This window comes from Myxocyprinus asiaticus, chromosome 11 (genome assembly GCF_019703515.2).
Source record: "Myxocyprinus asiaticus isolate MX2 ecotype Aquarium Trade chromosome 11, UBuf_Myxa_2, whole genome shotgun sequence".
In the NCBI taxonomy this organism is placed as follows: Eukaryota; Metazoa; Chordata; class Actinopteri; order Cypriniformes; family Catostomidae; genus Myxocyprinus; species Myxocyprinus asiaticus.
In genome coordinates this window covers 32,310,711-32,336,185 of record NC_059354.1, presented here as the reverse complement: position 1 = coordinate 32,336,185, position 25,475 = coordinate 32,310,711, and the positions used below count along the sequence as shown (strand labels likewise).

Here is a 25,475-nt window from a genome sequence, read left to right as displayed (position 1 = left end):
AATGGGGTGTCACACTTTACTTAGGTTGTCATGTAGTCAATGAGAAATAAAACCAATATGCCCAATTATATTTCGTGAAGTATGCAATCAGCTGAAATTAGAAGAATGCATCTATAAAGTCTTTGAAATTTGACTTCTCAAAAAAAGGGTCCAGTGACAAAGCTTGCCCCACATTAGGGGTAAGCTGTGTCATGCCAACAGGTAAGTTGAATCACTGTGAATAATTTATATATAATATGCACATAAACAAAATAACTATTAAATAATGCACAATCCCATTCCAAAGTCTTATTTTGCTGAACATCATTTGCATTTTCATAAATCAGTCAATAGAGAACAAGGTTTACAGGAATATTCCAGGTTCAATGCAAGTTAAGCTCAATCGATAGCATTTGTGGCATAATGTTGATTACTGCAAAAACAAATTTTAACTCGTCCCTCCTTTTCTTTTTCTTTTAAAAAAAAAGTAAAAAACGATGTCACAGTGAGGCACTTACAATGGAAGTGAATTGGGCAAATTTTTTGAAGGGTTTAAAAGGCAGAAAAGTAAAGCTTATAAAAGCACATTAATTATTGTAAAACAAAATTGTAAAGTTGTGAAACAGCGAGTATTTTAACGTTAACGCGTTGCCCCATACACTTCTATTGTAAGTGCTTCAATGTAAGCAATTTATTTTTAATTTTTTTATGAAAAAGGAGGGATGAGTCAAAATAGATTTTTGTAGTAATCAACATTATGCCACAAATGCTATTGATTGAGCTTAACTTGTATTGAACCCGCAATATTCCTATAAAATTTAGATTATTTATACACAATATAAATTAATTATACATAAAATATTTGTAAAACTTTGTAATAGTATTTGCAATGGTAATAATTATTGCAATAGTATTCCCTGCATTCGGAGGCAAAGAATCACTCACACAGCTTACCTTGAAGCATCTGATGCACATTACCACACTGCTACCATTTTGGAATAATTCATGGCTAAACTTAAGCCAAAAAATTTACATGGTTCTATGCATTGGCAATTTACCAACATTGTCTTACACAGTATACATTTTTAGACCTGAATAAGTTGGCTTTTACATAGAATTCATCAAATGTGTTAAACATTAAAAACTGCAATGAAAATCACTTTTCTCACGAGTTACTCTCAATCACAGGCTGCCATCTATGATGGGTTCCTTATAAATATATGATCACATGACACATCTTGCACTACTCTCCCATATATATTGGAAGAAATGACTGATTGTTTTTGATAATGTGCAGCTAAATCTAACTGTAACAATGCTTCTCATCAAAGACAACTCTTTAAATTCTAATAATAATTGTCTTGCAAAACAAAGTCAAAGTTTTAACATCCCATTGCTGTTATGTCTAAAAACAATGTAAATTCCCAAAACTGTTCATTCAGTCCGAGCAGCAAGCTCGATCCGTGAACCACACGAGTTCAGAGGTCTGGCTCTGGAACAAGCTTCTATTGTTGCTTTGTTCACACATTCCTGAATGGTTTACACAGATGCGATTCCATGGGCTATCTGAGGAGCCGCTCTCTGGCCGAGACCCTCCGTTGATCAAAGCTTTTAATGCAAGAGCAGAGCCACTTGTTTGGGTCGGTAGGGACTCAGAGCACAAATCTCCATCTGTTGGCCGTATGGAACTTCTCAGTTACCTCCAGGACAAGAACTCTCCGAACTGCCATCCCTCTACATTCAGTTTACTCAGCTGGCTGCCAATCCTGTTACCTCCCCTTTGTTTTCCCTCAGAACATGTGTTAAGTTAATGCTCTGTAACAAATTTCAAATGCCAATTTAGGGGGGGTCAACAACAGGTAATAGACCGATTTATTGATGTACTGATCTGAAATACACGAGTGAGGAAGATGCTTATTTATTTATTTTTTTTGGAAAACCCGACTGTTCTTTCACTCAGTCATGTTTTTTGGTTCCGTGAACGGCTGAGACAAATAAACATGTCTCACCATGGACGAAAAACCTCACACACTTTATGAGGGGAATGCCAGCAGCCTTACTTACTCCACACTAAAATAACCTCAGGCTTGCTTTGAACACAGAGGGTCAGATGAGATTTCTATACAAAAGCTGTTACTCCATTCAGTCCATATTCTGTAATCCCGATTTGCTGGTAGAATTTGGTTACAGTTAGGCTCAGGATTTCCTTCCTAATTGGATTAAGGCCACACACCTCTGCTCTTGTTACCGGCACCAATCAATGTGGAAATGAGTTGTCAACACATCACTATTTACTCAGCACTCATTTATTTTTCTATGGGATGCCAAAGGCAGCACCTTCACTAAAAGGCACCAGATGAGGGGGACCGGTGGCTTTGAACATTTAAAATGATCTGTCCTCTCCTGTTGACTTTGTTCGGAAATGTCACAGTCCTTCCACACACACACAGAATATTAAAACAGGAAACAACAACAACCCTAATTTATCCCTTTCATGCACTGCAGACGCCGTTGATATTAAATTCAAACACAGGCTGAAGATGTATTTTTGATCCAGTAGCAATTTAAAAGCAAATAATATGAACAATTAACTTGATGGTGCAAAGCACAGTGGGATATTTTGGGCTACAGCATTAAGCAAAAGGAGTAGAATTTAAAAATCATTACAAATAGGGCATAAACATATAGGCAACACCATCAGGACTGGATCCCTACAGAAGTTCATTAACAAAAAAAATTCCACATATTATCCAGTATGCTCAACAAGTAAAGCCTGCTAGAAATAAACAAGTTTGCCAAAAAAAAAAAAAAATAAATAAAAAATAAAAAATAAAAAAAACTCAAAAATGGCTTTCCATTGCTTCCAGGTATGCAAAGGCATTTGCACAGTTGCTCATAATTGAAAAAGTTATAGTAGCGCATTACACTTCATGGGTTTATAACCAGTACTATAAGGCCTTGGCAGGCCCCAAAAGGGGAAGCTGCCATTAACTTATAGGGTCCAGGCTTGGGAAGTATAATTGACAAGCTCTAGGCTACTTTCATCACTTGTCGAGTTCATAGCTGCAATCCATGTTTCCTCTGGGGTGCCGTTGCATCTTTGACATAAGGGTGTTTGTGACATATCCCAGTCTGCTTCCAAGCCAGTGGCACTTGGCTCACCATAAAACATGCATACACATTCCACTCGCAGGCCTCAGAATTAGACCATGCAGTTAGCCACGTGTTCAAACTTCCTTCCAAGCCAACTCACTTTGCATTGTGGCTTTTGTGGAAGGATGAAACGAAAACACAAGAGTTCACACAGTTATTAAACAAATAGAAAACTGATGATCATCTAGTTCTGTAATACCTCAACATCTACCCAGGCAAACAGATATAAACAAGAAAAATAAAATAAAAGCTAAACAAATTAATTTGTCTTTAAAGGCTAACAAATGTGAACTGCAGGTTTAATGATCAGAGATAAACACGGGCATCAAAACCTCATATTCACATACTAACTGCAAATATGACAAACCCTGGCATGACAGTCACTTCAAACAATAGATTAGCAGGCCGATCAGTACAGCGCCTCTGGGAATTCATCTGCTATGAATTATAGCCACCTGGCACCATGTTCCGATGACCAATGCCCAATACGGACAGATTACTGGGACCTTAAAACCATGCCTTCTTTGTAAGTGACATTTAAACTGTTTGAAGTCCCTCGTTAAAGTCACTAAAAAGGAAGTAGACACAGATGTACCATGCAGAAATACAGTACTAATTTGCTTGACAGATTTTGACTGCTTATTTGAAACACCACAGGAAAAAAAAAACAAGCATTTTCATTAACTTTTTGTAATTCTTTAGCCTACATAACTACCTTATGCAAGACAAAATTCTAATTTATTTAAATATGCATTTATGTTTGAAGAATATTCATTTGTGGCTAAATGTTAAACACTATCAAAATAAAGCTGAGAAAAGCATTCTAGCACCTTCAGGACATCCAATTCACATATGTTCCCATATTTTTTAGCAATCATCTTTTGTCAAAACCAGCACTTTAAACAATGTCTTGAAAACATGCTCAGCTATAAAATAGCGTTATATATTGATGGATATATAAAACTATTTTATATAAAAACATACAATAAGATAAATATAACCTATATAATTACTCTAAAATAGAAAATTTATACAACTGTTCAGCCAATACTTCGTAAACTATAGATGCATCCCAAATGGTACACTTCGGCACTGTTCTTCACCATTTTGTAGTGTTAGTAGTGCGAGTAGTATGTTAACACTGAAAATGCAACGAAAAAATGTACTATGAGTACTCGGATGATGTCGCCTACTTCAACCATCAAAATGGAGTGTGGAACTCAGCTCTCGAGGCTTGCTGTACATAACTGAAGGGGTGGACTTACCTGGCTTCGATGCTGGTCTGACAAAACAATTGAAAAATAATGGAGACTGTGACTAGTTAACTAGCGAAACTTTAGTGAAGACAGCACCTTGCAAATGTGAGTTGAAAGCTTTACCATCATACCACACTGTGTGAATATGTACATTATTTTTTTAGATGTGTGTTTAACTGAGTTTGGCTAACGTGCTAAAGCTAGCGGCAACACATCACATGCATTTGAAAGTCACTTTCGTCAGGTGTTAAATGACGAATGCTTCCATGAAAAAAAAAATATTAACGCTGTGTCCAAATATCCATACTTCCCCATATAGTATGCCAAAAACTGTATACCAATAGAGCAGTGGCGAATTTTCAGGGCCAGCAAAGCCTTCGCTGCTAGCCTAACATTCCGAATAATACATATTTTTCATCCTTTCACTCTCAATCACCTTTTTACCCATGTATTTTTAATCGCTTTCCACTCTTAATTAATCTACAAACAAATAGAGAAAAACAAAGAGTTTATCCAGTCAGAATTTATTCCTTGATGCTTACAAGCGAAGCGTGACAACTGTTGCAGCGCGCGAGTCTGAGCTCCACCCCCTCAGGCCTTCAGAATCCCTCAACAGTGCAAATGAATCAGCAACTAAAGTCAGATTGTCAGATTCATCAGCCAGTCAGATTGATTTATTTGTTCTTGGTGGGTGTGATCTTTAGGATATGTCCTGGTCGAGGCCTTCTAGCTGGCCTTGAGTGACGCAATCATGCTTTAAGTGACGTAATTTGAAAACGAAGAGCGTGATATCTTGCTGAGGAGTCTACTGTCATCACTGCCGCTATCGCCATTGAGAAAGAGATCCTTGTGGATTTAAAAACACGAGATGTTCTGCATGACCGTGTGATTGCTTAATTTATTAATCAGGAAAGGAGGACTGATTTTCACTTCAAGCAAATTGGTAAGTGCTTTTTGTATTGTTATAGCAATATCAGGAGTTTTCTAAGTGTAAATTAGGCTGCTGGAGCATTCAGTGTCAGTTTTGAAAAGCAGTGCTGCATTCCATTCAAGTTGGATTTTACAACTTCCTACTAGGAAAAGTGCAATGGAATGCATTTTGAAGTCAGAATTACAACTTGTAGGCTTGTGCAGAAATTCTCAACACGCCGAGATGCAGGAGCACTATGCCACAAACATGTCAACACTCAGGGAGATATACAAAGTGACAAACATTCACTTTATTAAGTAATATTGATAAATGAGTTCATTTCCACATAAAACATGGTAAATTATAATCTCTTTTGATAATCGTACATCAGTTGGTTTGCTAGGAGACATCTCTAATGAGAGTCAAACCCTTGTTAAGCGAACGGGAGCATTGCAGTTTTGTTTCCTTAAACATCATCTTCTGAATATCGGGGAATGGAATGCATTTATGGTCTGAGAAGTAGGAATATCCCACATCCAACTTGAATGTAACGCAGCATAACTGTGTACCCTGACGAAACGAAATTTATTGCAAGCAACGTTTAAATCGCAAATGTTATTAGATATATTTTTCCAGGTATTATAGACCTCCTTAGTAGATTCATATGAAAAATTATGATTTTTGAATGTCTGTTAGGGAGACATTCATTTCACAAAACAGTCATGCTGCAGTTAAAATTAGGCTTACTTGAGCATTAAGTGTTGTTTCAAGTTCTGGCTTTCGTGCGTGGACGTGTTTTTAAAATGTCAATTGGTATTATTAGTTAGCTGCAACATAATGTATGATGCCCAAAGGCATAGGGTGTCTTATTCATTGTGAAACTGTGTTTTCTTAATGGCATGAATCACATTGAAGGCCCAGACTTTTAATGCACGGCCCGCCACTGCAATAGAGTAGTATGTCCAAATACTCAGTACTCATTAAGCAGTAAGCAAGAAAAACCCAGATGACCAACTATTTCCGGTGGGATTCTGAAGTGTGCATCGACTGGACACTTTACGATCCATAATCCCTCGAGAGCTGAGGCGACATCACGTTCAAAACACTGGATTTAAAAGAACGATGGAGAACCGCGAGTCGGACAGCTCTTTTCAACTGTAAGAAAGTTGTTCCTTGTGCTTAAATGGTGCTTGTTTAACAAAACCAGAGATGATTATTTCTGCGGTTTTTGTTATTACATCATATATTCGGGTCAAGGGTCAATACCCACGTCCCCCGATGAAGTATGTCCGAAATCCATTCATACTACTCGCATGCATAGCTAAAGATTGTACTGTTTTACCAGTCATAAATTGCATCCTTCACCAAATACAGTACACACAGTACGCGGTTTCGGACGCAGGGTAAGTGTTCCATTTGGGACGATACTACATCCATAGTGCATATTGTTTTGTATAAGTGCACAGTGTCTAGTGCTTCATTTGGGTCAAAGCTTCATTTTCTAAATTCCAAGAAAGCCCAAGCATTCTGTAAATAGAGTAGAGCAGAGTATAATAGAATAATTAATTTAGTGCTTATTTATTCATTAGCTTATTTATTTTTACTATTTTTTCTACTAATGTAATTCATACCATAAATATGATGGTATTTAGATATTAGTTTGGACTACAATTATACAATTAATACATTGTTTATTTGCTTAAATATGTGCCACTCTTGATCTGATTAATATGCAGGACATCTGTTTGACCATGTCTGAGAAATTGTTTTTGACATCAAACTTTTGCTTTCTCATCAAAACACCTTTGATATTTCTGACATAACTACACAAGACACATAGCGGAGAATAATGTTAGCTACCATGTTAAAGCTTTGCAAGCGTTTTGGAAGACAGGAGAGCGATAAAGACAAGCTTGAATGTCAATGTCAAGCTCAAAGTGTTTTTGTCTTATTCTCCCTTAATTCTCCCTGCTTACTCATAAATGATGTTCTTTCATAACTCATGCACGCAATGCACATTAAAATCGATCAGTGTCACGTATGTACAATATATAATATAAATAGAGGACAACAGAAATCTCGAGTCAGTTCAAACTTACAGCACTGTTTCTCTTCTGCCAGCAAAACCGATGCGCAGCGCCATGTTTTCAGCTCTCAACAGAAGACATTCCTATTGGCTGCCGGCGTCGCAGTATGTAAAGTTAAAGATCTTGATTGGCCAAAGAGAAAAACAGGTGCCTCTAAAGAACCGCAGCTTTCTGATTTAAAGTCCCAGACCACATATATGTTCTTGACTAAAAAATAGTAAAACGCACTTTTCTAAATAATTCTCTTCATTAATACGTTTCTATTTATTTATTTCTATTTTTTTAACCTATTTCTTATGTAGTTTTACATTTATATGGCAGCCAAATAGTCACCCAACTGATTTATTTTCCCCATACAACATGCCTTGATTATCATGAATGTGTTTTCATTTTATTCAAACTAAATGAACATGTTTATAACTACTATATTAGTCTTACTATTTCTGCAGTATAAACTGTCTGTTCTGTGCACCGTATTCGAATTTAACTATGTATGCAGATGACTACTTGCAGTATATGACCAGAGTACCCTCCTATGCCACAACCGGAAGTAAAACAAACCTCGATATTTAATTAATTTTATTTAAACCTCGATTATATTGTAATTTATTATTTGATCTGACTCTCGAGTTAATACATTTTTACACACAATTGGATTAAAATGCTATTTTTTTTTTTTTTATTTCACAAACTAAATTAAAACATGCATATAATAAGGATATGTGACAACAACTTTGTTGTAGGAGTGGGCGATATGCCGGTTAAATCGGTATACCGGTAGAAATGTGACAATGTGTTGTTTTAAAGGTGCTATATGTAAGATTGACAACAAGCGTTTGAAATGGGTACTGCAATCCAAATTCAAAATATTGGACAGTTGTCTGCCCCGCCCCAGACTCGAATTTCATGCAGGTTGCCAGAATTTTGACATGAAAATTAGCCTACTCAGCATCCGTTTTAAAGGATTTCTGGGCTTGAAGCTGTCTCCATCTTCCAGAGGCATCTCCAGTATTTATCCTTGTTTTACTACGCCTCTGGCCATGGTGGTTTTTAGACGGATGGCGAGGCTTTTTAGGTTGGGTGGAATCTGTTATCTCTGATCCAGTTCTTTTGCTGGCTTCCATGGCTGCAGCACGCAGTGTTGTTTGCTTGCAAACTTGTACAAATCTGGCAACCCATCGGTGTCGAAATACTATTGGTGAGTGGGTAATGGGCGGAATCACACTGGCCAAAACATAAACAGAAATTCCGGCCTGGAATGGAAACTTCAAAGTAGAATATAATGGCTGTAGCATTGTTATCGGAGAAGCCAGTATTTCAACTTAGCATGATTCCTAATTCTCTAATGACATATTATGGTCATTTTATGATTTAGTACAGTAAAAATATTACATATAGCACCTTTAATAATGTTATTTTATCCGTCATTAGTTACTTTTACATTATTTTTTGCATTAAAAGGTGCCTTTGTCTCACGGTCATGGATGAGAGCGCTCTATATCACGATGGACATTTTGGAATTATCTGTCCATGTTTTAAAATCTCAGTAAAGAACACGGTTGCACTGAGTAAATTACCTCACAAATTCTAAAATAACCTTGTCAACCGTGCATTAATATCTAGTGTATATATTCACCAAAGGTGTCAATGCTAAATCTTAAACAAATATGTCACGGAGGGGTTCGCTTCAGGGGGTTGAAAAACAATGCCTGGTAGATAAAATAGAGATATTTTATTTATTGAAAAAGTTGTTTTACTGCAATAGACATGACAGGTCTACGATTACTTTGGACGTTGTTTTGAATAAAAAAGGAACTTTCAATATTTTTGAGAAGTTTTGTGATACACTTTAAATAAAAATGCTTAATTTGTGAGAGATATATATATATATATATATATATATATATATATATATAAACCAAAAATGTCAAGAATATTGCAATCTAAATTTTTGCTTATATCGTCCACCCCTTCCATAGCATACATGGCATATTTTTTTAAACATTAATATTTGCGAAATGCGTACTATTTCACATACTTAAAAAAATTAAGAAAAAAAATAGTAGGCAGTGTACAGTGTTTACTGTGCATTATAGGCTACAGTAGTATTCCATTTTAAACATAGCCTCAGTTTGGTGATGATCCTGGTTGTCATGTCTATGTGCTGACGTGCACGACACCATCACAGGATTGCGCTCCAGGAGCTGACGCACAGCGGTGGTGAATTACTACTACTACCATCAGCCAGGTCCATGCGTGGCAAACAAATGACACGCAATATTTGCCATGATTAAGTCAGCAGGGGACTCTGAGGAAATGTCAAGTTTCAAAAACCCTTTCTCTGGCTATGAAGAGGTTGTACACAGCATTGCTTAAAGCAGAGGAACTCTGTAAGAGCCAAAAGAAAATTGCATTTAAAAAAAATATTTAAAAAAATTAAATTAAAATAAATAAAATTAAATTAAAATAACTCAGTACAGTTAATTACAACCATTAGAATATAAGTGAGCAAACTATGTCAGACTATGTAAAGGCTATGTAAAAATGTTGCATGTTGGCAATCAAAACCAATACATCATTCATCATTAAGGTCTATATACTGTTCATGTCTAATCAGTGTTTGTATTTCTACTAGCTGGCAAAAATTAATGCATATATATTTCCACTGCGTTCAAACATACCTGCTGTTCACCATCAATGATATTGCTATCACAGTGATTAGTTCCTATTATAGCCTTATTATGGACATTGTTTGCTTTAATGGTTGTCAGAAAAACCTCTCATAGCTTCAACAATTCTGGAACAAATCGCATATCCAAGACAGAACATTAATTCAATGCATCCATTAATTGTACACATGAACAATAGCACATCAGATAACTTAAACTATGGCTGTAACAACAATACCATAACACAACAGTGTAGAATGAAAACTCATTTCAACATATTGCATATACACTACCGGTCAAATGTTTTGAAACACCTGACTGAAATGTTTCTCATGATCTTAAAAATCTTTTGATCTGAAGGTGTATGCTTAAATGTTTGCAATTAGTTTTGTAGACAAAAATATAATTGTGCCACCATATTAATTTATTTCATTATAAAACTAAAATGTAATAAAAAAATTAAATAAATAAAATATAATGAAATTGATGACTTGGACCAAATAATAAAGAAAAGCAGCCAATAAGTGCCCAACATAGATGGGAACTCCTTCAGTACTGTTTAAAAAGCATCCCAGGGTGATAACTCAAGAAGCTGGTTGAGAAAATGTCAAGAGTACATGTCTGCAAATTCTAGGCAAAGGGTTACTACTTTGAAGATGCTAAAATATAACACAGTTTTGATTTATTTTGGATTTTGTTTAGTCACAACATAATTCCAATAGTTCCATTTATGTTATTCCATAGTTTTGATGACTTTACTATTATTTTAAAATGTGGAAAAAAAATAAATAAATTATAATATAGAATGAGTAAGTGTTTCAAAACTTGTGACCGGTAGTGTAGTATGAAATTCCATTCATGGGTTCCTTGGAAATCCTTTTTCTTGTTCAATGCCTTTTATCAACCTCAATTGTTGTCTGCTAATTTAGTTTTGATAGCATTTGGCACACTTTGGATCACAGCAAGATCCATGAATTCTATTCTGGTCTTCCCTAGAAACCACTGAGCCCCCAAAAGAAGCCAGAGTTCGGTTGCCCCAAAAAGGGGGCCTGTGCCATCTGACGAAAGTCATTCAAATTTAAATTGTTTTACCGAATCTGATAGCTTACATCATCAGCATCATGTGATGGCAATCTAAAACATGGAAATCGTATAATTGCCTTTTAAAGAAAGTGAATATTATGTTTTGATGTAAAAATATACAGTATAGAGTACATAGACAATTGTAAAAATGGACAGTGGCAGGGTTTGGTGTCTTGGATGTCTGGATTCTTTGAATATCTTGAAATAGTGCCAACTCTGAAGCTGGAGATTAAAGAATAATACATGGAGGACAAAATATTTGGATGGAAAGTCACAACCTAACCCTGACATTTCAAGAAAGTAAATGTTCTTTATTACTAATTAAAATGTCTAATAGACAAGATCAACATACCAAAATCTTTTAAAGGAAAAACACATATCAAACACATTATATTATACAAAAGTCCACATGATAAATATTGTTCATGAGTGATTCTTTTAGGAACCTATAATAAAAATGCACATTTTCCTTAAAAGTGCCATGAAGTGCTGTGCCAGTGTTGGAAATGTTCACCAGGAGTATGTCCCATCACAGAAATGTCACTGGATTTGGTAGGAAACCATGACATTTAGACCCAAGATATCCATTGTGATTATCAGGAAGCTTGTTAGTTTTTTTTTTTTTTTTTTTTTTTTTTTTAATGATAACTTTCTCAGACACACATGCAATTACATGTAAATATTATTCATATATGTGAAATAATACTGCATATCAATAAATATCTTATCAATCTGATGTTTATGTGTTTTATTAAGTTCACTAAATGAGATGGATATGGGTTTAAAACAGATAAAGAAAGAATAAACATTTGCACATATATTTGATATTAAGAGATTATAATGTATTTGCTTTATATAACAGTATTAGAAATGTCAAACTATCAAATCAAAGCCCAACAAATGTATATACATATAAATTTAATAATTAAAGTAATAATTAAATGTATAATGAAATAAAATGAATTTAATTAATTAACTTTTGTAATTTGATAATGATGATGATTTAAATTTATGAATTCAGGGTTTCCCTTTCCAGAAAACTGCCAAAGCTGTACTGTTATCCCATGGTGAAGACCTAACACAGTTTGTGACATTATCACTGTTCATTTATAATGAAGAGCCTAACCCTTATTTAAAAGAGGCCAATATGTCACAAACAACCCATGTCATGGTCACAACACCTACAACCTGTAAACATGCAAATCCAAGACTGTTTATTCGTTGCCTTCTTGCATTAGCAGAAATCTCACTTTTGTGATGTCAGCAGAGGATGAGTAAACGGGAAGAGAGAGGGAGAGATTCCATCATTACTGGATCACCTTCACACACAACTCACATTAAGTATTACAAATGATATCATGGCAATTTGTCACGCTCCTCAGTTCAGTGATGTTTTACCGACTCATTTACTATGATACCTTGTTACAGATCCAGCTGCGAATCAGAGGCTTGTCATGGGGCTTGGGGCAGACCCCCCTCTGCGGCTACTCAATGACCTGGAAGGCAATAGGGGATGCCAGTGCCTAGAGCATGTGCTGCACTGACAGAGCAGCAGGGCTCTGTCAAAAGGCCTCGCATACAAACTTTCCAGATCACTCTGTTTTTAACAGATGAGTAAGCAGCCATGGAGCGAGCCTTCGGATTTGTGAATAACAGGTTTGCGTTTTGGTTGTAGTGGCCCTTTTTGACACACCCTGTATCATCTGCCTCCAAGGGGAAATGTGCACTGGTAAATCTGGGCAGAAGGAGAGAGACTGCATGTGGCAGGGTCACTGGTTGGGTTAAGCAACAATTCAGATACAGTATGTGCTTTTAACAGACAAATGCCTGGGAAGGTATCTTGCACGGATTTCCAATACAAAGATGATGATATTGATATCTAAGCCAGAGATACAACTAAAATCTGCTATTTTAGGGAGTCATAGTAGTTTAAAATAGATCAGTTTGTCATTAGGTTTATGCATAAGATCAGCCATTGCACCAAGTCTACCCACACATACTGTTAGAACTTCAGTGATTTGAGCATAACTGGCATTGTCACAAAACATTAAGCCCTTGAGGCCCAAAGCAAATGGAGTAGAGCATAGACTTAGAGCAAGATTGTGGTCGTTGACCCAGTAGTTGCTTGCAGTCAGGGTTGGTGGACCTGGTCTGCACATTAACAAAATCACAGGAAATGCTTTCAAGAGCCCCCCTCCCCCATCCAAACCCGAAAACAACTTTCTCACCTCATTTAACTAAATTAATGAGCAGGTTCAGGCACATTTATAAAAGACAGAAAATAAAAGAGTGAATTTGAAAAATGGCCCGTTCTGTACCTGCCATCTTTTGAGCGAGCATGCATATACTACATTTCTTTAATTTAAATGTAATATTGCAGTTGATGCATTTAGTACATTGGCATTTCTTATAGCTATTGCATTTCTTACATAGCATTAATTGTTATACTACCATTTCCACTTCTGCAGTGTGACCCTTCCCTTAGATACATTTTCTTTTCTTTCATTTTCTCTATGTCTTTTCCTCTTGTGACCTTCCCCCTCATCAAACAGACAAGGACAATATGTTTGTTTATTTCAATATGTACCATGCTCATGTGATCTATGAACTGATATGAGTTCATCCATTATTCATATTCAGTTTTTGCATTTCCCTATATTGCTGTCACTTACACGGTCAGCATTATGAAAGCGTCTCGTCACCAGCATGGTCTCACAGTGGTCACAACTAGCTAGTTAGTACAGACATGACTTGCACAGGGGACATGCACCAAATGCCACTCCACTGACCCGTGAATTATGAAAACAAGCAAACAACGACAGCAAGACAAGTGATGGCAGTATCTGATTATTAATATATTATTGGGGCAAAGAAACATGCCCCACTGCCAAACCCATGGGTGAGCATGAATACATGGGTCCCCAAGCACACGCTGGTGATGAGGGGAAAGGTGAAAACAGGTTTTACTCTACTAACTGGACACATAAAAGCAGGTCATGTGACAAATTGGGTCTAATTATTGCAGGCGCCAGTGAGGGCTTATTCTGCACCCTAAGATTTCTTTGAATATGACATAACATATGATGGGTCCAAAGCTCAAGAATGGTCATTATTTACTGGAGCCTCTAAAAAGCATGCAGCTTCAAACAGTGGCAGAAAGTTTTATGAAGCAATAAGGGAAAATTCTAAATTTTTGGTTTTTGATAATGATGATGTCATTTTGTCAGAAAGGAGCAAGAATTATTCTGATGCCTAACTGTAGCCCTCTGTGAATGACGAGGTTATTCTTTTTTAGTTTGTCAAAAGATCAATTAAAAGTTAACATGACTGCTGAACATCAGCGAATTGGGAAGCAGTTTCTCTTCAGAATGATAGTGATCCAAAATACAAAGCAAAAAGAGCAGTCCTCCTGTTCAAGTAAAGGCTGGTATCAAGGATACAATAGTATCCACTATTCTTTAAAAGCATAATAATTTTTAAAATACATTAATACAATACATTTGTATATTGTTTTACACATATTTTAAAAGTACATTTAAAATACAAAAAACACATTTTTCAGAAGCAGGTCAGTTCCCTTTTTTTTTTTTTTTTTTTTTTCAAGCACATAACAATGAATATAAATCATTCAGTCACTCAATATGGGCACTAGGTTTTGAAAGTAAATACATTTTTTTATACATTGTTTATTTTATTTTTTGTATTTCTTGTGTATCAGTGTTTTTTCATGTATTGTGTGTCAGAGTTTACCTTTAATTTTTACCACTTTGTCACATATATACATTTACATAGAGATTAATTATCACAATAAGCTAGCCAGGGTTAGTTTGTCTGGTTTTCTGCTCCAATCTAGGGACACCTGAACAAATATAGAAGGAGGCTTCATTGCATTGTTCTTGCATTCTTTTACTAATTTAGCCAGACAACTATGTCAAAAAATGGCTTTCAATACGTACAATTTTAAATAATTAAAAATCTGAAAAATATTAAATAAGATTAAAATGTGAGTGTATGTATAATACAAACACTATGGTCTTGATTATATTTCTGAGGGGGGGAAGAGGAGTCAATTAGGCTATGTGCTCAAGTAAAGGCCCAAAGTAGCAACCATTTGAAGTTGATCATCAACGTCGATCACAACAGAATGCTATCTAATATGAAACAAAAGACCACAGACTTCAGAAACACCTCAAAATAGTTTAGAGGAGGACATTAACACAAGTCTCCATTTAAACCTGATGTTCAGGAAGCGAAGCAGTGTAGCGAGACGGCTGGGTACACGCAGCAGTACTAACAACTGTAGCATACAGTGCATCCGGAAAGTATTCACAGCGCTTCACTTTTTCCACATTTTGTTAAGTTACAGCCTTATTCCAAAATGGATTAAATTCATTATTTTCCTCAATTCTACAAACAGTACCCCATAATGACAACATGAAAGAAGTTTGTTTGAAATCTTTGCAAATTAATAAAAAAAATAAATAATAAAAATAACACATGTACATAAGTATTCACAGCCTTTGCTCAGTACTTTGTTGAAGCACCTTTGGCACCAGTTACAGCCTCATGTCTTTTTGAGTATGATGCTACAAGCTTGGCACACCTATTTTTGGGCAGTTTCTCCCATTCTTCTTTGCAGGACCTCTCAAGCTCCATCAGGATGGATGGGGAGCGTCGGTGCACAGCCATTTTCAGATCTCTCCAGAGATGTTCAATCGGGTTCAAGTCTGGGCTCTGGCTGGGCCACTCAAGGACATTCACAGAGTTGTCCCGTAGCCACTCCTTTGTTATCTTGGCTGTGTGCTTAGGGTCATTGTTCTGTTGGAAGATGAACCTTCGCCCCAGTCTGAGGTCCAGAGTGCTCTGGAGCAGGTTTTCGAGGATGTCTCTGTACATTTCTGCAGTCATCTTTCCCTCAATCCTGACTAGTCTCCCAGTTCCTGCCACTGAAAAACATCCCCACAGCAAGATGCTGCCACCACCATGCTTCACTGTAGGGATGGTATTGGCCAGGTGATGAGCGGTGCCTGGTTTCCTCCAGACATGACGCTTGCCATTCAGGCCAAAGTGTTCAATCTTTGTTTCTCATGGTCTGAGAGTCCTTCAGGTGCCTTTTGGCAAACTCCAGGCGGGCTGTCATGTGCCTTTTACTGAGGAGTGGCTTCCGTCTGGCCACTCTACCATATAGGCCTGATTGGTGGAGTGCTGCAAAGTGGTTGTTCTTCTGGAAGGTTCTCCTCTCTCCACAGAGAAACGCTGGAGCTCTGTTAGAGTGACCATCGGGTTCTTGGTCACCTCCCTGACTAAGGTCCTTCTCCCCCGATCGCTCAGTTTGGCCGGGCGGCCAGCTCTAGGAAGAGTCCTGGTGGTTCCAAACTTCTTCCATTTACGGATGATGGAGGCCACTGTGCTCATTGGGACCTTCAATGCTGCAGAAATTTTTCTGTACCCTTCCCCAGATCTGTGCCTCGATACAATCCTGTCTCGGAGGTCTACAGACAATTCCTTGGACTTCATGGCTTGGTTTGTGCTCTGACATGCACTGTTAACTGTGGGACCTTATATAGACAGGTGTGTGCCTTTCCAAATCATGTCCAATCAACTGAATTTACCACAGGTGAACTCCAATCAAGTTGTAGAAACATCTCAAGGATGATCAGTGGAAACAGGATGCACCTGAGCTCAATTTTGAGTGTCATGGCAAAGGCTGTGAATACTTATGAACGTGATTTTTTTCGTTTTTTATTTTTAATAAATTTGCAAAGATTTCAAACAAACTTCTTTCACGTTGTCATTATGGGGTATTGTTTGTAGAATTTTGAGGAAAATAATGAATTTAATCCATTTTGGAATATGGCTGTAACATAACAAATTGTGGAAAAAGTGAAATGCTGTGAATGCTTTCCGGATGCACTGTATGTAGCACACATTTTATCTATGGTGGGTGAACCTATTTTTGTTAACTACTTGAAAGTTTGCTTAGAAGAGTCTAGCTGGCTAGTTAAGTAAGAGTATTGCTTTAGGTGCTCAAAAAGTGACCTTATAGATCGCTCCCATTATAAAGAATGAAGCTGCACAAGTCACGCGCTTGCAGGGTTATCAACTTCATTAATTATAATGGGAGTGATCAAATATTACAGCCCTTTCTCCTAAGGAAATAATTATAAGCATCTAAACTACGATACCCTTTTATCTCCGTGACCAGACAGTCCCAATTTTATGAGCAGAGATGATAAATGGATGATAATAGTGCTGTACAGTACAGGTCAAGGTAATCAAATGGTCAAATATTTCATCTTTCAGGTGTATATGTGTGTGTGTGTGTGTGTGTTTATAAAGTATTATTTTGGAATTGTCATAGTTTGTTAGTAGATAAGCTATATTACTTTCATCAGTAAACAATTTGTGTCCTGAGCTGGGCAACGTGGAATACCATTGAGAAAATTAATGCACAGCACGTCTGCATCTAAACAATGATAGATGGCTGAAACTGCATGTTGTTTAGATACAAGTTTGTAGCTGCAGTTTATGAATTCATTACGCAATTTTATTATATTATTAGCACCCCCACTAAACCATTAAACCATCCATTTATTTTTTATATGCTTTATATTTATACTGGTGGCCAAAAGTTTGGAATAATTTACAAATTTTGCTCTTATGGAAAGAAATTGATACTTTTTTCAACAAAGTGGCATTCAACTGATCACAATGTATAGTCAGGACATTAATAACGTTAAAAATTACTATTACAATTTGAAAAAAAATTTCAGAACTTCTTAAACTACTTCAAAGAGTTCTCATCAAAAAATCCTCCACATGCAGCAATGACAGCTTTGCAGATCCTTGGCATTCTAGCTGTCAGTTTGTCCAGATACTCAGGTGACATTTCACCCCACACTTCCTGTAGCACTTGCCATAGATGTAGCTGTCTTGTCAGGCACTTCTCATGCACCTTACAGTCTAACTGATCAGTGGCGATTTTAGGGGGTGGCCAGTGGTGGCCTGGGCCACCCCTGAAATCTCATTGGCCACCCTGTGGCCACCCCAGAACTGATTGGTAGTTCATCATGTTCATCAACATAAGAACGAAGAACCAACAGAAACACCTGTCAATCAAAGATCTCAGGTCATTTGTTGATTTAGAGCCAAACTGACCCAGAGTCAGTTTTATATTTCTGACCATTATAGTAGTGGTGGAACTGAAGCTGTGTGAGCTGATCTTTGATCAGTGGGGGGAGGGGCAGGCCGCGGGCGGCCAGGCAGGTGCCGCAGGTCGCGGGCAGTGGGCGCCAGGTCTGGAGTATAATGGTCGGTCAGAAGCACGAAGCTGACACGAGCTAGCATCTACCTCCAACTTCCAATGAGTTGACGACGTCGATTTGTGGTCAAAAAGAAAGCTGTTATTTGAGAGGTATGTTCATTTAATCTAACGTTTAATTTATCCTGAATTTCCATGTGAATGTGAAAACATTTTTTCATTGTCACAGTAGCTAGGTTAAAGAGTAAGTTAGACCCTACACCACATTCAGCTTGTTATCTTTATATTGACATGAAATATGAAATGCCATGTTTTCTGATTTAATGACGGGGGTGTGTAAAGAGTTTTATAGATGTATATGTTCAATAGCTAAAGTTATATATACAGGTGCATCTCAATAAATTAGAATGTCGTGGAAAAGTTCATTTATTTCAGTAATTCAACTCAAATTGTGAAACTCGTGTATTAAATAAATTCAATGCACACAGACTGAAGTAGTTTAAGTCTTTGGTTCTTTTAATTGTGATGATTTTGGCTCACATTTAACAAAAACCCACCAATTCACTATCTCAAAAAATTAGAATATGGTGACATGCCAATCAGCTAATCAACTCAAAACACCTGCAAAGGTTTCCTGAGCCTTCAAAATGGTCTCTCAGTTTGGTTCACTAGGCTACACAATCATGGGGAAGACTGCTGATCTGACAGTTGTCCAGAAGACAATCATTGACACCCTTCACAAGGAGGGTAAGCCACAAACATTCATTGCCAAAGAAGCTGGCTGTTCACAGAGTGCTGTATCCAAGCATGTTAACAGAAAGTTGAGTGGAAGGAAAAAGTGTGGAAGAAAAAGATGCACAACCAACCGAGAGAACCGCAGCATTATGAGGATTGTCAAGCAAAATTGACTCAAAAATTTGGGTGAACTTTACAAGGAATGGACTGAGGCTGGGGTCAAGGCATCAAGAGCCACCACACACAGACGTGTCAAGGAATTTGGCTACAGTTGTCGTATTCCTCTTGTTAAGCCACTCCTGAACCACAGACAATGTCAGAGGTGTCTTACCTGGGCTAAGGAGAAGAACTGGACTATTGCCCAGTAGTCCAAAGTCCTCTTTTCAGATGAGAGCAAGTTTTGTATTTCATTTGGAAACCAAGGTCCTAGAGTCTGGAGGAAGGGTGGAGAAGCTCATAGCCCAAGTTGCTTGAAGTCCAGTGGTAAGTTTCCACAGTCTGTGATGATTTGGGGTGCAATGTCATCTGCTGGTTTTGGTCCATTGTGTTTTTTGAAAACCAAAGTCACTGCACCCGTTTACCAATAAAATTTGGAGCACTTCATGCTTCCTTCTGCTGACCAGCTTTTTAAAGATGCTGATTTCATTTTCCAGCAGGATTTGGCACCTGCCCACACTGCCAAAAGCACCAAAAGTTGGTTAAATGACCATGGTGTTGGTGTGCTTGACCGGCCAGCAAACTCACCAGACCTGAACCAGACCTGTTTTTTACTGTATTCAGAGCTCAATCTGCAATTTTGGGGTTTCCAGACAGACACCTATAAGTCCTCGTAGCCAATTTCACACACTGATTTGTACCCAATTTAACAATATTTCTGCTGGACAGTGCAGTTATAGCTAATAAATGAATGAATGAATGATTGACTGAATTGCGCCTCAATCAGTTACCACCTGTACTTGTATCTTTTTATGATTATACACTATACCTGATGTTATACGCAGATTAATTATCTACAATGAGAATAGCTCTTAAAAATGTGTAACTGACTTTTCCTAAACAATTACTGATTTTAAAAATGGATGTTATGTTAAAATAACCAGAGATTCCCAGCAACTGTAATAGGTTGAAATAGAACAGGAATAGAAAACTGTCAAATGTCAAAACAACAGTCTGATATTGAATACAAACAATTCAGTGAATGCTAACATGAGTTTAAGAATTCATTTATTCTACATGTGTAAATGTTGAAGCAAAGCAATGCAATATTTACACATTTTGATCATGTACCATTCATAAAGGTTCTCCCGGTATCGCAAACCCCACACTAGGTCTGTGCCCCATCTTGGCCACCCAGTAAAAATGTCCTGGATACGCCACTGTAACTGATACCACAAAAGCTCAATGGGGTTAAGATCCATAACGCTCTTTTCCAATTATCTGTTGTCCAATGTCTGTGTTTCTTTGCCCACTCAAACCTTTTCTTTTTGTTTTTCTGTTTCAAAAGTGGCTTTTTCTTTGAAATTCTTCCCATAAGGCCTGCACCCCTGAGTCTTCTCTTTACTGTTGTACATGAAACTGGTGTTGAACAAGTAGAATTCAATGAAACTGTCAGCTGAGGATATGTGAGGCATCTATTTCTCAAACTAGATACTCTCTTGTTCTAATCCTCTTGTTTAGTTGTACATCTGGCCTTCCACATCTCTTTCTGTCATTGTTAGAGCCAGTTGTCCTTTGTCTTTGAAGACTGTAGTGTACACCTTTATATGAAATCTTCATTTGTTTGGCAATTTCAAGCATTGTATAGCCTTCATTCCTCAAAACAATGATTGACTGATGAGTTTCTAGAGAAAGCTATTTCTTTTTTGCCATTTTTGACCTAATATTGACCTTAAGAAATGCCTGTCTATTGCATACTGTGGCAACTCAAAAACAAACACAATGTTAAGCTTCATTTAATGAATCAAATAGCTTTCAGCAGTGTTTGATTTAATGGCATGTGATTTTCTAGTTCCAAATGAGCAATTTAGCATTTACTAAAGTGATTTAGTAAATTACTAAATTACGGTGTTGGAGTGATTGGCTACTGGAAATGGGGTCTGTCTAGATTGATCAAAAATGACTTTTTTCAAACAGTGATGGTCCTGTTTTTTACATCAGTAATGTCCTGACTATACTTTGTGATCAGTTAAATGCCACTTTGGCGAATTAAAGTACCAATTTTCTTCCGAAAAATCTTTACAATATTCCAAACTTTTGGCTGCCAGTGTATATTTTAAACATAATGTGTCTTCACTACTGGCCATTCAAAGTAGCCATGTATTCTGACTAAATAAAATAGATTGCGAGCAAAATATAAATCACACACACACACACACAAAGATTAGTAGGTCTTTGTTAAAATAGATTTTTCACCAATGAACACCGCTAATTTTATTTTTCCCTGTCTACCACTTTTGATGTCACAGCTCATACAATATTTGGTAGGATAGCTAATAGTTAAGGCATGTTTGCATGATACAATCAGCCAACCAGTGTTGTGTGTTTTCAGAGTTCTCAGTCACATGACATTAATGGCTCAGGTGATTGGCTACTGAGTGCCCATAAATCAAATAGGCAGTGTCCAAGAAACTGCCTTTGAGATGAATGGGAATGCTAATGAATACTGTATATTAGGTATATTCTCCCACTTAGCGGATGAATCACCTTACACCAGTAAGGCTACACTGGGGACCGGGACAGCTGCCCGAAAGGGAGCGATGAAAACAACTAAGGGCCTGCCGGAGAAAACGATTGCTGTCCCAACATCAAAGACAAACAAGGGGGACCTGATTGGGGCCCATAGGATCCAAGTTACGCCACTGCCTTACACCACTGGGTTCAGCTGACCTAAAAGTCACTGAAGTGGGTTCACAGATTTTTTTTCCTCAAGCTAGAGACCAATTCACACTGTCTCTGAAGTATTTGCATTGTGTCCATCCATCAGCTAATAAAATAACATAATTAACACTTTAAAGTGCTTAAGGTACCAAATTTGCTTGAATGTCTCAATTCACCCTTAGCACTTACTAGCTGCTCTATAAAGCTTTTATGTTTGCACCTTTCTGATATAAATATTCTCTCACCCTAGGCATAAAAAGCTGTCAGCAGAACATTTGTTTTCCATTTTTCACCACTGGGGGCTGTTCAAGTGGCAGAAGTTTGACAAGGCGTTAAAAATGTACACTAACACTTACTATTTGCCCTTCAGAAAATTTTAGCAACTTAGCAGATGGGGTTTAATCTGGCACCATTTATTTTCTTCCCATTTTTTCACATCCCAGTCAATGCCATGGGTTTCCACACATCGCATGAAGAAAAGCAATTCCGTTTACTAACAAAGTTTGGAATGGAATAGCGTACTGCTTACAGCACAGTGTGCAGAACATTCTGTAAAAAGCCTTTAAAAAAAAATGGATGTCAATCAGTTGTGTTCCATTGTTGTCTCATTTCCTCTTAATGCAACATGTTTAATTCTGTGAGTCACATCCATATATTATCTATAATAAATATGGTTATTTTGCATTTTTAATTCATTTTCCAAAAAAAATAAAAAATATTTGGCATATATATCTTGGCAGTCCGATTAATTATTAAAAAAAAGGAGAATGCTGCTGAAATTACTGTACTTCCACTTCATTTGTCACACTGGAAATGGGAGGGATATACTGTAGTTTTCTGCACAGTGCAATCTGTTGTGCACTGCATATTTTGAGAAATGTAATAGATCATGTTTTATCATGCATCCAGAAAATTTGGTACACATACTAAATACTGCAGAAATACAGTAGTATAAGTAATATTGTATGCTTTTTCGAGTAAAGCCAGGGGCAGGCAAGGGAACTACCCATCAAATTTTACAAAAATGAACAACAGTTTATTTTAACATGAGGTACGGGTTTAGCCTCTTGCCAAAATCAGCCTGTGTGAAAATTATCAATTTCAAAATTTGTTTATAAGATAAATGAAACACCATCTAGTTGAACTTGAGGTGATGTTTTTTGGAAGGGCTTTAGACAAGGCAGGAGGAACAATATTAAAACTAGTAAAGCTGTTGCTATCCTTCTTGAGAAAAAATAAAAAAATAAATAAATATAGAGAGAGAGAGAGAGAGAGAGAGATACACAATTTGTTGTTTTACAGCAGGATATCAGAAACTTAATTTACTGATTTCATAATGCATTGCCACACACTAATCAGAATTGCTGGAAAATATTAAGTTCTTTAGGTACAACATAAGTTTTCTGTGTTTGTTTTAATTTCCGACCACATATAGCCGCTGATTGAGACACCTTCATTTAAATGTGAAGGCCCACAAGGCATAACACTAACAGGGATCACACATGATTTTTGAGGCAGAAGGAATTATATAAACTAACCTATGAATAGATCAATACACATCTGTTTTCTTCAGTGTCTGAGGCTCCATAAATGAGACTTGCTATGGCTCAGGGCAAGCCTGTCGGAGGCTAAGTGATCTAGATGCAGGAGATGCCGGAACACGAGACTGTGATGAAAGCACTCAGGCACACTTGGAATTCCGCATGTCAGGTGGCGAGGCACACTGAAATGGATATCACCATCACAGCCCGGAGAGTAAAATCCATGCCCGCTGTTGCCCTGATACCAGCAACAAGACCACAAAGAGTGGCCGAGTGACTGGGCAAGGCTTGAGTCGTCCAGTTGTCACCCCATGATGCTGATTAGGTTTAATGAGCGGCGTGCTGTCACCACACATCTCTCCACTGTGTATGCTTGTACAATCTGGCAGCTGCGGAACCTGCTTGAGTTCATGGAACTCCTCTCCTCACTATTAGAGAACCTCAGAGTGGATAATGTGCTTTTAACACATATACAAAATGGGAGCAAACTGAGGTATTTGCATGCAAGCCTTCCTGACACTGGGCCTCCTTATTGGTTTAAAGTGTGCAACTGACCTAAGTTGACCCTATATAAACTGCATGCAACCATGGACTGTGGATGATGATGTCATTACAGTAGAAAGGGGTGGGAAATGCTGAGTCAGACTGTTTGATTTCGAAAAAAGCTTCTTTTTTTTTTTTTTTGAGAATTCAGATGCCCATGATTGGCATACAGAGAAACTGTTTGTTTGAGCAACAACATTGAATCTACCAATGCCATGAGTTTGGGGTGAACTAGCTGTTTGTTTGATCAATACCAGAGTTCATGGAGTATTCGGGAAAGCTGTTTGAAATTAAAATGGAATTGCAAATAAATGTATATATATATATATATATATATATATATATATATATATATATATATATATATATTTATTTATTTATTTATATAAACAGGTTTCAAGTGTTGGTGTGAGTGTTGGTTTAAACAGGTTTCAAGAACACTCCCCCTGTCTGCAATTGGTCGCTAAAATAGATAGTCCTGCCCGAAACTCCAACTGGTACTCTAACTCAAAACTTCAGCATTGACTGGTTGAGTCAATGTTGCTTTGTCAGGTTGGTCAAAATGCTCAAACAAACAATGAAATGTGTTGACAGTGCCACATAGGCACTCTCTTTCTTTACAAATATTGCGGAAAATCAACCTACAATTTACTTTTTAGTCTCTGCATATTAAATAGATGTAGAAGAAAGTTTTAACATAAAAAATACACACTTCATCTTAATAGATTTTTCTTTGCAGAAAAAAATATCTAGCATTGCTGGTGAACATAAAACACAGCTAAGAGGCTATTACATACAGTTTTAGACAGGTCACAAATGTTAGATTCAAAATACATATCTACCTTTAAATGAAGTGGTTTTTTTTTTGTTTGTTTGTTTGTTTTTTCAGACCAACTTTCAGGCCAGTGCACAAGTTTGAACAGAAGTGCAAAGAGCAGAAGAAAGATTTGCTTTAATGGAACAGAGGTTCATGATGAAAATTAAATGTATTTCTGTGGATTTATGGACAGCCTCAATACTGAATTCCTCCTGGCCATCCTCCTGGAAAATACCGTAAGGTTTACAAAACATCATTGTGGCTGTGGCACCAATTACTGTTAATATATGTCAAATGGCTAAAGCACAGGCTTAGAAGCAGACTGATCACTCCGATAATGCCAACTGTCACTCTGTTAGCCGGAGAGCAGTCCCACTGGAATAATTAGTCCACACTCTGTGAATAAAACAATATGAAAACAGCCAAAATGACATTCAAAATATGGGCTTTGCCTCAGATGACCTGAAAACAGTCTATCCTAAAGACCAACTAAGATGGCAACATCTTTTCACACATCGCTGAGATATGTGGACAGGTGTCTGCTTTCTTTAAAAATATTATGTT

General features: G+C 37.1%; 1 protein-coding gene across 2 annotated transcripts in view; it reads right to left on the bottom strand.

The window, feature by feature from the left end:
• The window catches only part of clybl (citrate lyase beta like), a 102,762-nt gene extending 95,306 nt beyond the window's left edge, over positions 1 to 7,456 (bottom strand). For both annotated transcript variants that reach the window (XM_051709763.1, XM_051709765.1), the window contains exon 1: positions 7,398 to 7,456. In XM_051709763.1, the coding sequence (XP_051565723.1) occupies positions 7,398 to 7,441 (44 nt within the window). In that variant the 5' untranslated portion in view covers positions 7,442 to 7,456. The remainder of the gene's footprint in view (positions 1 to 7,397) is intronic.
• Between the last annotated feature and the right edge of the window lie 18,019 nt (positions 7,457 to 25,475).